The sequence below is a fragment of the Gnatocerus cornutus genome, chromosome 9, assembly GCF_029298725.1.
Source record: "Gnatocerus cornutus isolate USDA-ARS CGAHR chromosome 9, icGnaCorn1.1, whole genome shotgun sequence".
NCBI lineage: Eukaryota > Metazoa > Arthropoda > Insecta > Coleoptera > Tenebrionidae > Gnatocerus > Gnatocerus cornutus.
The window spans coordinates 12,863,396-12,881,646 of record NC_142241.1 but is presented as its reverse complement, the minus strand read 5'-3'; the positions used below and the strand labels follow the sequence as shown (position 1 = coordinate 12,881,646).

The following is an 18,251-nucleotide window of genomic DNA, read 5'->3' as shown; positions in this document are numbered from 1 at the left end:
TAAAAGTACCAAAATCAGAAGGATCTCCTAAATTTTTACTTTGTGCAGACTTCATAATTTCTAAAATTTTTGTCTTTCACTCTACAATTGTGCAATTTGGTGGAATTGAAGCACGATCCAAAAATAGTAACTTCGGAAATTTCATTGCTGTGGCACTAAAATTACCAAAGTTACGAATTTTAGTGGAAAATTTCTAAAACTTGTGTTTTTTATTCCACAATTTTGACATTTGGTAGAGTTAATACACTACTCAAAATTCGTATCTTCTGCAAATTTCATTGCTATAGCAATAAAATTACCAAAATTACGAATTTTCATGAAGGATCTCGACTATTTTTGGATGGTCTTGATAGTAAAATTTTCTAAAATTTGTGTCTTTCGCTCTACAATTTTGCAATTTCGCAGAGTTAATACACCAGACAAAAATAGTAGCTTCCGTAAGTTTCATTGCTGTAGCACTAAAATTACCAAAATCAAGAATTTTAGTGGAAAATGTCGAAATTTTTTGGTTCGACTAAAACATAAAAATTTCTAAAATATGTGTCTTTCGTTCTACACGTTTGCAATTTGGTAGCGTTAATACATGATTCAAAAATAGAAATTTCCGCTAATTTCGTTACTGTAGCACTAAAATTACTAAAATTACGAATTTTACTGGAAAATGTCGAAAATTTTTGGTTCGTCTAAAACATAAAAATTTCTAAAACTCGTGTCTTTCGCTCTACAATTTTGCAATTTGGTACAGTTAATAGTGCACGACCCAAAAATAGTAACCTCCTAAAATGTCATAGTTGTAGCATTAAAATTACCAAAATTAAGAATTTTAGTGAACGATCTCCAAAATTTTTCCTTCACCTCAAAATTTAAAATTTCTAAAATTGGTGTCTTTCGCTCTACAAGTTTGCAATTTGGTAGAATTAATACATGACTCAAAAATAGTAATTTCCGCCAATGTCGTTACTGTAGCACTAAAATGACCAAAATTACGAATTTTATTGCAAAATGTCGAGAATTTTGTTTCGTCTAAAAAATATATTTTTTTTAAAACTTGTGTCTTTCGCTCCACAATTTTGAAATTTGGTAGAGTTAATACACAACTCAAAAGTAATTCTCCAATTTTCATTGCTGTAGCACCAAAATTACCAAACTTACGAATTTTAGTGGATTGTAAATTTTCAAGCGATCAAGTAGGCCGGAAGGTATAAATAACGTCATTTGCAATTGGTGAATAAAACTTTCTAACTTAAAACTAATAAGAAAACAAATTTCAGATAGTTTTTCGATGCGATATTCCAACAGAAACTCTGGTGTCTGTAAAAAAGAAAAAAAAATGGAACACATGAAAGACTGCCTGAACTTTAAAATAATTTCATCAAATTCATTCAAGTGGTACTAATTTCAAAACAAGTTTGATCAACAAATGGTTAGAAGCTGTAAGATGACAAATGCGACATAGTAAACAGTTCCAATGTTTACTCTCCGACCAGTTTTTTAATTTGTAACTGGTGAATCTATCATTCAGTTGGCGAATGAAATTCAAATCCTAATTCCTCTATTTTTCTCGCGATCAATATTAAAATTTAAAATGTGTCATTGAAAACACTTCGAAGTAAACAAGATTTTCCCATTTAAACTCCAGGAATACCACATTAAAATTACCATTAACCCAAGAGCGGGAAGTAATTACCTATTAAACCGCATCGTCACAAAACGTATTGGTTTTAGCCGATTTTGAAATCTCGTGCTTAAATCATTAGTTATAATTATACGCAACTCTTACAATCAGATCTATTTATAAGTAATTAAAATCGGCATTATTACACGACTGAGATTTATATGCAGCGTTGTCCTTGCACAATTGCATGCTCCATTTGTTGTTGTACCTCGTCTTTTGCTGTGTCAGTCACTTAATCGGTTCTTTTTTCCATTAATCAATATAAGGTTAATTAAAGTAGAGGTGGTACAGTGAAATTACGTACAAACTTTTTACTTTCATACTCAATTGGGCTTTTCAGTATTCGCTCCACAAAGAAGCCCACACACAAAAGCTTGACGGGGAGAATGCCGATTTATAATTTGATGAGATATTATCAGTTGTAGGTATTTATATAACTGACATTTTCCCGTTCCTATTTTCTGTTGAAACGGAGGACTAGTTTGTCTTTCCAATCAATTCATATTCTAGGAATTTTTTATAAGTACACACTGAACGTAATGCATGTAGAACGGAACATGCTTGAAACGACTTCAATAATACATTTGAGGACGATCGTCAGGTAAAGAAAAGTGCTTAAAATAATTATTCAATTTGCATACGAAATTCGGAAAAGTACTTATTTATTAGTCAGTCGCCGTCACTGAGTAACATATAAGCAATTACAAGTACGGTAAAACGCGACAATTTTCATACTTTCTCCGCCTAATTTGGCACACATGACAAAATTGACACGATTCGCACTTGGTATAATTTTAATTTTGTTGTCGTGTTTAGCATCCCACGCCACAATTAAAGAATGCAATAAAGTACCCACCACTTTTACATAAATCGAAAATACAAAATAGCACTTTCTTCAATTAGACGACAAGTCCTTAAATTTGTTAAGTCACTAGTAAATTAGGACGGAATATAAATGTGTGAAGGATAACGAGATAAATGTTAAATTTAATTTTGGCAAGTATAATTGGACGAGCAAATACATTTTCAACTAATTGCACCAACATGACATCAATTCGCGCTCGCCATTTTATAAAAACCGAGGGTGGAATCAATGTCAAAAAAAGCCCAAATTGGAGTCAAGGACTAGAAAAAGTTGCGCTTATTATGTCACTGCATAAAAACATTGTTAACACCAAGAGGTTTCAAATTAGCACCGAGCGCACGTTTGCTTTTTTAAAACTAATTTACAAAGAAATGGGCAAATTTAATTCGTGAGAATTGCGTTGAGTAAACACACTTTTAGTGCTCATCAAAATAAGATAATCAATTTTCCGCATTATTTTTAATGTATGATTCACAACACGAACTTCACAATGGAATGGAATGAAATCTGAAAAATGTAAAGCCAATTACAATAAAAACAGCTAAAAGTTTTCAGTCATTATTAGTGGATAATTGCAGGCTTTTAAAGTGATGATTAAGAATGCCCCGAATCACTGTTATTAGCGCTTATTGCACAGGTAGTTAAATGAGGGAGCATTGTAATTTATTTTTGAAAATTAACAGTATTGAGAAGAGGGACTTTTAATTCGAAAATCAAGTTTTTCGTATCCTTTGTCCACACGGCTATAAACATTTTATGGACCGTTAAATACATTGGAAGTAAAGTTGCATCTTTGGAGACGTCATGACTAAAATTACAGTCGAAACTGAATTTTATGCATTAGTTTTAAACTAGGACAATAAATTAATGAGAGTCGCAAAGTTTTTATGCGTGTCGTTGGTTATAAATTACTGCTTTCGGGCCTTGACGCGCCTAAAGTCGACTTCATTGCTCCCTAGGTGCATTAATAACTGTTATAAAAGTAATAAACTGCGCCATTAGAGATAGAAAAATACTAACATTTAAAATTGTCACAAATTTGCAGATAATGGCGATAAGTGCTCTTGTTTCGAAATCGCATGAAATGACAAAATCAGGAATTTAGGTTGCTTTAGATAACCAGCCTTCAACTTATCTTCGCTTCTGCAGCTCGTTCCGATTCAATCAAAACAACGTCCACATTCTTGCGAAAATTCCAAATAAACCAACACTGCTAAAGTACACAATTTCAAGATCTACTTGCTTTAACAACAATGCCTACTTTTATTTATCACGTTGCGTTTACCTTGGCATAATCAAAGCAATCCTTAGAAACGTACGTCAGATATATTTAAACAATTCCTTCTGTCAAACCAAACAACTTTCCTCTTTCGAAGTCAAATAGTGTAATCCAAGAATGGGCTGCGACGGCGGAACTATTCCTCGCCGAAACGAATTAGTAAAAGTCAAACAGAAACCCGAGACGAGGGATCAAACCTCCCATTTAATTTTCCAATGGAGATATTGCAATCTAACCCAACAAATCCTCCAACGCCCCATCGTGGCATGTGGCTTGGGCAAACTCTACAACAAATCGGCGATAATCGAGGCGATCATTACCAAAAGCCCACTTCCGCCACACGTGAAGGGGCTGAAAGATGTGGTGGAACTAACACTAGCACGGAATCCTGAATTTCGCGAAGGAGGGACCGATCAAATTGACGTTTTTCCCTACATTTGTCCAGTGACCGCATTGGAAATGTCTGGAAAATTTAAGTTTGTAGTGTTGTGGAGTTGTGGGTGCGTTTTCTCGGAACGCGCACTGAAAGAAATTGGGATTAAGACGTGTCCGAAGTGTCAGAAGGAGTTTCAAGAAGAGGATGTCGTGGTTTTGAACGCGGAGGATGAGGGGTTGATGGTGAAGAGAATGGAACGACGAAGGAAGAACCGCAGAAGTTTGGAGAAAATTCGCAATGAGTGATTCGTGCTATCACCGCATTAGCAACCACATGTCGTGTCATATCATTTAAAATATGTGTCTGTATCCGGTAGAGATACCACATGGATGTTTCCCGTAAATAAAAGAACAGTACAGTGTTACATAGTTATCAAACAACATGAAAAGTCGTTTATAATGAGTGACGGTTTATTTAGAAGAAAGTCAAATTGTGGTACAAATGAGCCTGTTGCCACACAGACTATCTCCATTTATCACAAATATAGCTCAATAATTATGTTTGTTATACAGCGATGTTAAATAAATCACTACTCACTGATAACGTATCAGCTTTATTACTTATTTTCAACGACCTTTCGTTATTTTTATTCAAATCATGGTAAATAGGCAAAAGGTTATCACCGATACTGGTCTAAATATACCCCCGATAACGTCCAGAATCTTGAAAACTTGAAAATAAAAGACACGTGCTAACCGGCAACCTTGTCGCGGGTCAACGAACCAAAAATTTGTCAAAATCCGCGAGGTGAAAGTCCAAAATCAATCAATTTAAAATAAAACTTGCTCTACAAAACTGATTACAGGTTCCTCCGGTGAACCTGTTATTACCGAGTGCATCTGGAAACTGAAAATCGCTTCATTTTGCGAGTAATTTCGGAAAATGTCGTTTTTTGGCGACGATGAAATCGCTTCTTTGAAACTCCTGAATGGTTGAAAAATCATTAAAGCGGTTTTCAATTAATGGAACCTGTTTCGGGCCGGTGCTTGCTCATTGTGTTGACATTTCATATAATTGCACTTCGTGTCGACGGCACAGGATCGACAATTAGCCATCAAACGATCGAAAATATATAAAACTCAAGAATTGTATTTTTGCGTTAAGGCCATGTTAAACGTTTTTCTCTTATGGGGAAGTTTTCAGACTTGTTTTCATAGGTATCATTTTTGTTCGAAAACTCAACTGTTTGTAATACAATTATAACGATTGGTCGAAACAAAAAAATAATATAAAAAAAATCGGCAAGTTATAATAGTTTAATAATTCGGAATTTTCAGGCAATTCCGTAAAGAGAACCTGTTCAAAATATCAAGTTTCTTCTTCGACCAAATTGTCGAGAATAAACTTGTGATGATATTGATAAAAAATTCTTAAATTACATAAAAAATGATTTAGTTATCTTCCCACAACGATGACACGTTTTTGAATCTCGTCAACCTAACCTAAAAATTTGATTTTACCACGGTTCGATTGGCGTCGTGACGCTTATGAAATGTAATTTTTAGCGATTTTTGAGTTTTTGCGGATTTCAATTTTTTTTCAAAATAAATGTCATAAAAATATCTGTTTTTTAATTTAAAATCTAATGCAAATTGGGTTTGAAAAAAGAGAAAAAAACGCTGGTTTATCAAGTTACTTTTTAAAATGATGACGGGCAGTGAGTGGCACACTACAATTATACCAAATTTTCATTTCAAAAGTCACTTGATTCATTTGTATTGTCATTTGATCCATATCATATAATACAAACTTTTTTAATGTTTTATGATGCATATTCAAAAAACATATTTTCATATAATTTTAATCGTCCAAAAATATCTTGCAGTATTATTGAGTCATAATATTGATTTAATTTATGTAGTTTCCAGGTAAAATTTACATCTGTCTTCTTAGGAAAATTCATGTGCTGTTTAGCAGTTTTGTGGAGTTTGAAAAAAAGAATAATATTTTTATTGCTACCGAAAAGTTAGGAATGGACATTGCAAACTGAGTGTCTAAAATACCACATTTTTGGATCACAAGAGATCGAAATTACCTCGTTGCAAATTTTTACGCCCAAAAGCGCGCAGTTATGTTTGAATTATCTGGTTATAGCATTATTTAAAGTGTTGTGTTTCGCTTCATTTGAAGTGAAGTTTAGGCGAAGCAACATTGCATAAGACCACTTGTTGAAATACTTACGTGTAGCGACTACCGCGACATGTTTGGACAAGCCACAATAATAACAAATCCGAGCTAATAACCAGTTTGAAAAAATAAACTAATTGGGAACGAAGACTGTTTAGAAGTAATTTGAGTGATATTTTAATTATAGTCGTGAATGGCTTCCGTGATTACGGCACGAAAATCGTTATCGAACGGTATTCCGAGGAATCGCTCGGTCGAAGACATTTCTCTTTGTGTGGAAAATTAAAGTGAGGGCGTGTTTCCACAAATGTTTGTCATCGAATTAGCTTCTGGTGGCGTCGCCGTCGGAGCCCGGAGGACATCTTTACCTGACAGTATTAGAAGTATAAAATGTAATCTAATGCTGCCCGGTAAGATGTTAACAGTACTCCTTGGAAGTCGGTATCACTGGTATCAGCATCTTCTCCATTTTCCGAGTCAGTTTGAGTGAGCACAGCGCAGCAAATTCTTGGTTTTCGTACAAAAATCAGATAATGTTAATATTATGCTGGTACAAACATTGCTTTTCTATTTGTAATACTGTCGTTAATTCCACACTGCACTTGCTAGAACGTGTTAACGTGAAGGAGTAGGCGTGCAACAACATCAGATTTACATAGAGATTCCAGTCTGCGACAACGCCGTCATCAAAAACCACAATAATTGCAGTGGAAATGTCAAGAGCGATCTTCCTAATGTTGTAATAAATGTCGCATTTCTTGGTAACACCCAGTGGATTAAAGTCTCGATAAAAGCAAATCGATCCAAATAACTTACATAAGCAAATTACTGCTTTGACGCAATTACTTTAACCTTATGTGGACTTGGAGGGTTATCGTGCGCTTATTAATAATTAAAACAATCGTAATAATGAGAGTCTGGGTAAACCATCAGCAATTACTCCTTTCTTTTCCGTGGTGTATTATCATCATTTTCCCAATCAAGTAAATTGACTTATTTCGTTTTGATGTCATTTCGCGCTTCTTTCCTGAAGTAATTAGGATAAATGTAACGAAATCGTCTGATTAATTACCCTATAAACATCGGTTTAAAAGTCAACGCTCTATAAAAATGGCAACAAGCCTACAAATACGTTAACACGACATGATTGAAGAAAATGAAGTGTTCATTCGTGCTGGCCAACTGTAATTACAGACACGACGTAATTAAATTAGACGGCTGCAAATCCGAACAGACTCCGAGCAATTTTAGACTTTTATGAGACTAACATTGTAAAATCCCGTTTTTATTGGATAATAAAGAGCATTGTTTTGCACCGACCAAGCAACATTCTACCCAAAAATCAAGATCTAGTTTTTTACGCGAAAAACTCGGCCCTAAACAAATTTCATGCTTCTTCACCCCATAAAACGTCTCGTAAAACTCCTTCTGGCTTCGTTTTCGATTATCGCGTAAAATTGTTAACAGCTTTCAATGGGTGCTTGGAAAAATTTACGATGCAGGTTAATTCGGTTTTGCGACGATTTTTCGTGTGTGCTATAAAGTACAGCGTCTTATTGAAGCAGTTTGGAAGTCATTAAATATCGTCAGGTGAATTTGTCTCTGGAAACCTGTTAGGTAGGCAGGCTTGTTACGTAAACCGTAAATATATTCCGTTGCCACGATCTGTGATCAGTCCTTTTACACGAGGAAATTAGCTGCACTCACCGGATTTGGGGTTATGTGAAAAATCCGGGCTGGGACCTGGAAAAAAAGAAAGATACAGTGTTGTATGCAAAATTTATTGCGGAATGGGTTTGTGGAGCTGTCGTAAAGGACCGTAGGAGTGTATTGTTTATGATTATTTCCAAGTCAATAATACCATTATGGGTCTGTGAGTAGGAGTGTGGAAATTCGCTCCCTGGATAAAAAAAAAACAGTAAGGTCATCTTTGGCGAATTTCTACACTCCGAGAGCTGAGTTACTCTCACTAAAATAATTATGAAATCTGGTAAATTTATATGCAAATGCAACGATGTTTAGCCGTGTTGCGCAACACGTTTCTAAATTATTTCTAGGATTTATAAATATTTATTCGATTCTTGTATAATTTGGAAGCCTTTCCAAATGTTAAGTGCGCCGCTCAGCCCATTTTCTTTTTCTCTAATGACATTAGTGTTTAAAATTTTGCGCAGAGCGCATTGCTGAAGGCTCCAAGAATAAGATACAGTGCTCAACATACCGTGAAACTTTGCCAAATGTGCTGCCGTTATTCAAAACGCCTTCTATTGGCTACGAAAGTGACAGGTCGTAAAATTGTTGAAATTTTCATAACATGGGGAAAACCGGGACCTGGCGCTTTCTTTGCCGATGTTTTGAACAAAAAGTGATACAAGGTTGAGAATTTTAAACAAAGTAGAAATTTACAAAACAAAATTAATACTCGCGCACAAAAACTTAAACAAACAAGATGTCTAGTTGCCTTGCTTTCAAACTTTTTAAATATTTATCTAAATGAAATGCAAATGTTTGTGTGAATTCAAAGATTTTGGGCTCGATCAAAAGTGGATGAATGTGGGAAGTGGAACTGACCTAGACCACGGATAATTGTTTTCGAAAATGCGGCGAAAAAGCGCTTTTCACAGCCGATTACGCGCTAATTGCGGATGAAGATGCTGCCGGGAAAAAGGGGGGCTATTTCGAGTTGAAAGCAACAATGCCGCCACAATAATGCCCCGTTTTATTCAATTACAATATAATCAATTGTGAAGAATGAATTGAATTTTTCGTTGGATTATACGGTTGATCAAAGCACAATAGGCTAATAACACAAACTGGAGCCGCTCAAATTGCGCGTTTTGTTTTGATTTTTTGGAAATCTTCAACACTAGCGCCATCTGCGATGATCTTGCAAAAAATTTGAATTTCGCACTGGTACTTACTTGGCGTTTGCTGCACGTAATTATGAGTCACAAAAATGGGGTGAAAGCACAATACTAATTGGAGAAAGTCACTCAATGCCGAAACTAAGGCCGAAAACGCTCAACCCACGAAAGTCAGTGGCTAAACTGGTCGTTTTTCGGCGTATGGGAGCCAGCTATGTGCATTTGGCGCCGGCGCATATGGCTAACAGACCAAGTGGGGTAAGAACTCGCTGAGGACAACGTCCAAACCGATAAGCAAGCGACTTTTAAAATCACTTTGTTGTGCTGTGACATGGCCCATTATATCCCAATTATAACATTGTTTGTGTTTAATTAGGAACAAAATTTCCATATTTACCCATAGATGGTCAGCGGATGCCTTCTTATCGCCGGCGAAGGCTCCTCTTATCGCCGCCGAGTTTCTTATGTCAAAACTCCGATACTGTGCTTTACGAGCCCCTGACACGGAACCGAAAAATCTATTTTACACTACAATTAACCCTCTTTCAACCCATTAAAATTTCAATCATTAATCTTGCTATAACTAAGCAACCAAAATAGGTTTTGCAAGGGTTTTCGGGCGAAATTCTTTGTGTTTTCCAAGACAAAAAATGAAGACAGTGGGACGCAGAGATGGGTACTAATTGCCTCGCTATACATGTTACATTCAACGAAATTAATTTCATGCATCCCATGAATCAGCATAACGAACAAATAAAATCTGTTTACATGGTCGGCGGGAATTCAACTTTTTAACAATCAGATGAATTACACGACTGCGAGTTTATTAGATGAAATTTCTAATCTAATAAGAACCACAGGACAGTACCGGCTATAAAAATGAAAACAGCGCGCTGAATCAACTGCAATGAGTAATATCGCGTTCAACCGAAATGAGTAATGAACAATTTCTACACGACCACACTCATAAATACCGACTAATAGCGTGCAATTAAATTTGCACAAAACTGCCATCCTAATGTCCCAATCAACGCTAATTCTGTTGAAGAATGCATTATGCATTTGTGGACGCACAATGTCTGAGATAAACACAGGATGTGCATGCGATTTCTTCCTGGCTTTAGGCAGAGAAAAAAGGACGTTCGCATCTTTTCAAACTGCGCTTTGAGAGTTCAAGCACGTTATGATTAGATTTCAACCAAAATTAAAACTGTGTTTAGTAGGAGATACCATTAACGTATCAGCACCTTAGGTGTAAAATAAACTGTGTACGACTATAATTTTTCAAATGTGTTTTCTTGCAAGAGTGCGAGTATTACACCAGTTTTTAAAAATCGAAATTTTCATCAGATTTTCTCAAATATCTAAAAACTAACTCTTCCGGCCACTTATTTCCAACGATGTATTATAAAGTTTTATGATTCTGCACGTTGTCAAGCAAAACTGAAAAAATAAAAGCGAACGCGGTGTACTTTTTGTATTTTTTGTATTTTACAAATCCGTCAGTTTATAGAGAAAATCGACATCTATCTTCAAATTTAGTCGACTTTTCGACGGATTTTACGGATTTTAAGCACATTTCAGCTGATTTCTCCAGATTTAACCGTTGAATATTGATAAAATTTGATTATTTTATGCATTTTGAACTCTATTTTGCAGATACAGTCTTAAAACCTGTCTCTTTATAGACAAAAATTCTCATTAACCTTAAAATTTAGTTCATTTTTTAATAAATTTTGCGGATTTCAGGCATGACCAAATTTCAGATAGGTGGGACAAATAGTTTAGAAGAGACGTTTGATAAATAAAAAACTCATTTTTTATGAGTCCTAAAACCTGATGGAATAAAACCGGCTACGGATTTAGAATCAAGGGGAAATTCTACTTTAGCAATGACTTTCACTGCTACAGTACAAATTTTGTCGAAATATTTATCGATTGAAAATTATGTATCCTTATTTTTTTTTCTAAATTCTTTTTCAATTGTTCTTTTGATTATTTTTAATAATCTAGATTCCCTAGGTTCTTCAAATTTAGGTACTATGAATTCTAAATAAAATATTCCTAGATTCTATTTGAACTTTCCAGATTCTCTTCGAATTTTCTAGATTTTCTGATTTACTTTACGATTTTTCTCAAATTCTCTCTTTTTTTTCTGTGAATTCTTTTTAAATTTTCTCTACATTCTCTTTACGCTATTTTAGATTTTTCTTAGATTTTCCGTCAGATTCTGAATTTACTTTTACTTGCCAGTGTTATGCTCAATATCGCAACACAATTTCACAATTTTAAACGTCAGTACTGAAGTGAAAAATAGATAATCTAATTAAACTTTGCAACAACAAATCAAATACCTGTCTATTATAGTTAGATATCATTTCATTTTTCAAAAACACTACTTTAATGATAAGATAAAATCTTATAAAAACTAATCTCTGGTTGCGTCTAATAGGAATATTTTCCTAATCTTCATCGAATGAAAAAAATTACATAATGAGACAATTTCTATGCTATTCAAGCTTCAATTTGCCATGAGGAAGTATAACTTTCAGTTTAAACACTCTTCAAATGAGTCCACGCGTGCTAATTCAATTGAAAATGTTCACAGATGTACGATAAGATGTCAAATGAAAAATTGTTTGATTGGTTCCGCGCTTAAATTAGTTTATAACTATTAATAAAGGTTGTCATAAATAGCCAATTCTCGATTTTTTTTTAATTAGATCTTATAAAGCAAATAATTTTGTCTATCAGAATAAATCTTTTATTACAAACAGCTGTAGATAACCATAAACAATTCTAAATGTTAATAGCTAGTTAAAGCAATAAAGTCTTTATTGTTAGGTACTAGAGTTACTGTCGATGAGATTTTTAGCTAATATACGCGCACCTTTGGGGTTTCGCCATTCTTTCTTCTAACACAGAAACAAAGATGTAAATGATGACAATTAGTGGTACAAACAAGATAAAATTGTAAATGTTGTCGCTTTATTTCCCGTAATTTAAACCCACAGAAATGAATACACGTCTAATAAAGATAAAAGATCACAATGTTCTTTATTTTCTTCCTTTGGATGCATATTACATGAACTTACGTCAAAAATTTATTGTAATAAGAAAACTAGATACATTCGAAAATGGTTATTTGTAAACAAAGAATTCAGTGTCGCCCATTGTAAGCACTTTCAATAGCATTATAAAATTATAAATGTAAATGCTCGATTCACAGCGCATTCCACTAGACAAACAAATCGAACTGTGTTCAAGTATAACCCATGAGTGCAATTATAGTAATGTGAAGTAATTAGTGGAAAACACGGCCAAGTCAAGGATTTGTGTCTTTAAAAATAGCTGTATTGAATATTTAATATTTAATAGGTTTTTGAAATTTAAAGGCCTTAATTACATTGATTTTTAAGAGCGTTCTATTTCCAACTAACCGAGTTCCACATGGTCAAGTTTTTCTCTTTATGTGGACATTCTACTAGGAATTTGAATTCTGTCGTTTACTCTATTGCAACACCATCAACAGGATTTACGAGAGCAATCGCTTGATAATTATTGCAGAAATTATTACGCCCAGTACCATATAAGTACGTTTTTTCCACAACAAACATTCCGACGATTTCCCCATTAATGGCGAATATTCTTCAAAAAAATCCCGCCCGCATTCATTTATCGCAAAGGAATTTAATCATTACTAATTAGCTTTATTCTGTCGAATGTGGCGTTACTGAGCGCCATGTCATAATTAAAATCAAGAATTTCAGATCTTACTGAAGCGGCCTACAGCGAATCTAGTTTAACCAGAATTGTAATTAATTTTGATGATAATTATTTCATTATCAATGAGCGTTTTAAATAATTCCGCCATTTAAATTCGGCTTAACGGGCTTTAGGTTTCGTTAAATTACATGGACGGTTTTATGACCAATACGACATAAATCGATCTGAAAATCGATGCACTTTCAGATTCATTATTTTTCTTACCGATTTTCTACAATGTCTAGTCATTATTACAATATTTATTATGAGCTTTCAAAACGCTGTAAGCAGTCACGTCGACACCCAATCGAAAATCCCAGAAAAAATTATTTACGAATCAAAAATCTCTGCTAACCTTGAGACAGATGTGAGAGTCGTCGAATTTTTGTCTAGACATTAAAAAATGTTGAAAATTGCGTAAATGAGGTAATTTGTTTGCAAATTAGTTACGTTTTCTAGTATCACCTAAGTTTCGCTTAAGATTTTACGAGCAAAAATGTTAACGGAGATAAGTGCGCCACATGGTCTTAATTACCAGGATTTTGTTTACCAGATGCATTAAAATACAATTCCAGCTGTAGGTCGGCTCATAATACATTGGTAATGGTGTCACCATAGGTAAGTTTGGCTAATTCTTACTATTGAAAGTTAGATGGTTAGATAATTTGGAGTTAATGTCTAATGAAAGTTGATGGCCGTGATTTTTAATGTTTTGTTGTTGTTTCAGATGGAAGAATGTAAACAAAAAATACAAACAAATAGTGTGCAAGTTGACAAATTTTTTCGAAATTAATTAATTTTTATTCCACGTTAAAAATTTGCTGGATAAATATTAAATGATATCAAGCAAATAAACGAAATTTCTTAATAATAATAATTACTGTGCTTTCAATGACGATATTTACTTACTTTCAACGTCATTTAAGTAGTTTTGAGATGACGTTATCTGCTTTTTCCACTTCACTTCACAGTTATCTTCCCAATCCAAGAATTCTGTCGACGTCACAGAAATTGACAAAGGTCATTATGTGTTTTATCGTGATTTTATTCATAGAAAATCGCTGGAGTTTAAAACCGTCACGAACTGCTTGGCTGAATCGTTCTCCCAATTTCCGGCATTTTTAATAGACTTTCTGTATAATTTTGTTGTAATTTGAAAAATGATCCAACAATTTATTATTGTTATTATTAAATTTATGGTTTTTCAAACACTGAAACGTTTTTCGTTTGGGTTTTATGCAAATTTCTAAAAATTTCGAAATTGGGCCACTGTTTTGAAAGAATTTTAAGGTCTGTCTAATGAATAGAGAAAAATAGTAAACTAGTCAACTAATTTTGGAAAAAAGTGGAGAATTATTTTTAAAGTGAAAATCCTCCTGATTCCAAATCTGGAGTTTGTTTAGCTCCATCAGGTCCGGATTCAGAGATATTTTTGAAACATGGTTTGTAGGTTTTTTACTGTACCAATATTTATATTTTTTAGTTTTTCTTAAAAACTCGCAAAGTTATTTAATTGCTCGACAGTGTTTTGGAAAGCCAATTTTATGGGCTTTTCAACGACCCATAAAACGCTTTGCTAGTGTTAGTAATTTCCATGAAATTTTTGAAAAGTTGTCTCATGTCTCTTGAGTTTTTAGTGATTTTTACATAATTTTTGCATTAACTCAAGAATTATTATATCGATTTTATATTGTAATGCATCATTTACAAAACTGAGAATTTGCCCTTTTGACGCACTGGCAAATGCGTTGCTACTCCTATCGTTTAGAAATTTCAGGCCAAAATACCAACAAATTTTTCCAAAAATGAGAACTTTTGTTATTTTTTGACGATTTCATTAAAAAATCATTGTCATTGTTTATAAAATCGTAATTTCTAGGCACATATAAAACTTCTTGATGATGAAGAGATCTTCGATGGCTTATGGTCCAAAAAAATAAAATGTGAAAATCTTTGAAAGAAAATTGTTTAGAATTTTTTGGGGAAAACAATCGACAACTATTAAACACAAATCTTCGCCAATCTGATAGAAATTTAGCACAAAATGGGAATGTGGTCACTGAAAATTAATTTTTTGTATCTTTATTTTAACTTTTTTTCCGGACTATTTGGCGGCAGTAACCCATGAAGATCTCATCAGTTTATACAAAAATTTCATTCGAAGGCAAAAAATCGTCTAGGTTGATACGAAAACGTGTTCAAATTTATTTAAAATAGGTATAAAAAAATCGAGCAACAGCTTTATTACTGTTGCTACAAAATTTTAATCTATCTTAACTTCTAGTAAAATCATTTTGAAACGTGAAATTTATCGAAAAACTACAATTTTGTGGGCATTCAAAATTCAAATTAATTTTTTTACAAAATCTTCGAAAATTAACAATTAACATTCTTGGTCATGTATCTTCTAAATGGCAAGAGATAATAACGTTTTCAACACCGCTTTAGAAAGCAGAGATCTCAACCTTTATAATGACGTAGAACATTAAAAATTCGAAGTTCCAATTTAGGAGTTCTCTGCAAAAACGAATTAATTAAGTTTTTTCTCAAATATTTTTACAAAAACTGACTCTACTGGCGACTTCTATAGTTCTTTGGGAAGCTTGTTTTATTACCTTTTCAATGAAGTATTATAGAGTTTCATAATTTGGTTGAAAAAGCAAAATTGAATACGTGTTGAACTCAAAACTTTACAAATATCGACCCGATGGAGCAAAACGGGCTTTGGATTCAGAATCAGGAGCCAATTCTCCTCTAAAATTTATTGACTAGTACGAAAAATTAGCCCACTTTTGTAGCATTTTTCACTCGAGAGATAAAAAACCACAAGTACAATGTTGTTTCCAGCACGGATTTTCAACAACCGATAACGAGATATCCACTTTTCACATTTCACAATTCCATTCTTATCATTGTTCCATCACCAAACTACATGTTTTTAATTTCTTTAAAATGAATCACGGAAATACGTGGGCTACAGAAAAAGAACACTTTCGATGCAACACTAACGGTAAAAGCACTCCATATTTGTCGATTACACAAAAAATCTCGCAGTCCTTGTGTGTCATTTAACTTTCCTTTCCACCCACAACATTTTTCGTTCACACTTTTCAGTCTCTGCACTGAAATATTCACCTATTAATTACGTGGAAATTAGAACTGTATGACAGTATCGTTCAAATCGTTACGAGTTGATTGATTTATTGTTTATTGGCGTAATGTTATTTGTCCTCATTGCGTTTGGTAGTTTTGGTCGGTTGCCAAACGGGGTTTATTGACACGATTTTATTTAATTGAAGGACATGCAAAATATGATTTGAGCAGCAACAATTCGATTATGATTATAAAGTAAAAAATCGATTTAATCGTGTCGTTGATGAGTATGAGTCACGATCCTAATGAGCAAATGCGAAAATACCAATATAGATTTTCTCGTGGATTTTATTGTCCCCGACCTTGGTGTTGATTGTTTTCTGTTGAAGAAGTTTTCTTCTTACCCCTTCAACACACGTTACACTTGTTCAACAAAGTACACGTTATTGTTTTGAAAACACGTATTGTCGAGTAACAACAAACCACATTTCTTGTTTATAGCACCTTGTTTATGTGGGCTCACATGCAAAACTGGGCACGTTCTTTATCCAATAAATGCTTGGCTGTTTTTTAGGATTTGTTTATGGGCTATAAACTCTGCAGTCGAAAATTTGGAGTCATCATCCTTGATAATTTATTCCTGATTGTAAATGCTGCTAATAAATTCTTCAGATTTTGACATCTCTTGGATTACCTTCGATATTTTTAATTCATAATAGTGAATCGTGCACTCATTCAATTCGTAATACAGACACGCCATCGCCACGCCCCCTTATTTAAAAAATGGGATGTTTATTTTATACGGATTTAGCTGAAGACTGGAAAGCACGCATAACGTGCTGTACATACAGTGTTTGAATATTTTTAAATATTTACAGATTTAATTAATCGAGCATAAAGTAAAATATGTACGGCCTGAAAGGCTATTTCGATTTTGTACAGGCTATAAATGCAATTATTTATAGTTGTGTTGTCGTATATTTTATTTATTTCACTCTGTTATAGCGGTTTATAGTGATATAAGAGATTATTATTGCATTCATATTGTCTGGCCTGTTGTTTCATTTTTATACGAGCTTTATAATTAGAACTGTCATATCGTTAAAAAACGAGGAAAAACAGGATCTTTAATTATTTTATAATTACTAGTGAATTAAAAGTCATTTAGAAAATCACCACTTTTTTCAGGCCACAAGAATTTCGATGGAAAAAGATGGAATTTTTTATGGTTCTCCTGGAAACTGCAGAAGGGCTCAGAGAATCTCGTCTTGAATTCTAATTAAAAAGGTAGTAGGTAGTAGTAATTTTAGTTTTTCATAAACAAAATGTAAAATTTGCAAGTTTATAACTTTCACTTTTGGAAATTTCGGGCAAGTTTTATACCCATTTAAAAGTTTAAAATGCGTTTTCCTCATTTACTGTGGTTTTTAAGTGCGTTAACAGACTGTTTCCGCATTGGATGCGTTAATATCTTCGTTACCGTAAGGCAACGTCCAAAAATTTTGTAAAAAGTTGTAGTCAACAAACAAATTGGAAAAAATAACATAGAAAACTCGTTTTATAATTTTTTTTCTACGACCGTATTTAAAAACAGTCGTCAACTTATTTAAGTATTGCTAAGTGATATCTAAAACAAATCGCGTCATCCGTGACTAAACTTTCGCTTTACGGTTTGAAGTTAGTGCCGTCATTTTAATCACGAGTTGAAGTTAGCCACGGATGAAATTGTAATGCCAGATAATAAAACTCCAATTTTGTAATTTCAATAAAGTCGGTACTTCATATTTTAGTTTCAATATTTATTATGGTAGTAATTTAAGGTCGTAGAAAAAATATAGTATGTAACACGTTTACAAATTACTCTGGACACTCGTTCTTTAAAACTCCCTCCGCTGGTGCCTAAATGTGCTCATGACTAAAGGGACGTTTATAAAACTTGTTACATAATATACAATAAAAGCACTCGTCCTATTCAGCACTCGTGTTTTAAAACACCTTTTAGTGGTAATATTGAAACTAGCATTTAGTATTTAAAGCTTTTAAAACAATTATAAGGATGCTTTTTCAAAAAAAGTGCTAAAATTTTGAAAGATCTTCAAACTCTATAAGAAAATTTGGGGGTTTTGATCCATAATACAACGTATATG

At 33.6% G+C, this 18,251-nt stretch overlaps 1 protein-coding gene across 1 annotated transcript; it reads left to right on the top strand.

Moving 5' to 3' along the window:
- Positions 1-3,855: 3,855 nt before the first annotated feature.
- LOC148168935 (replication termination factor 2-like) lies at positions 3,856-4,500 on the top strand. The gene has a single exon (XM_088045379.1). The coding sequence runs from the start codon at positions 3,937-3,939 to the stop codon at positions 4,498-4,500; it is 564 nt and encodes a 187-aa protein (XP_087901505.1). The 5' UTR covers positions 3,856-3,936.
- The last annotated feature ends 13,751 nt before the right edge of the window (positions 4,501-18,251 follow it).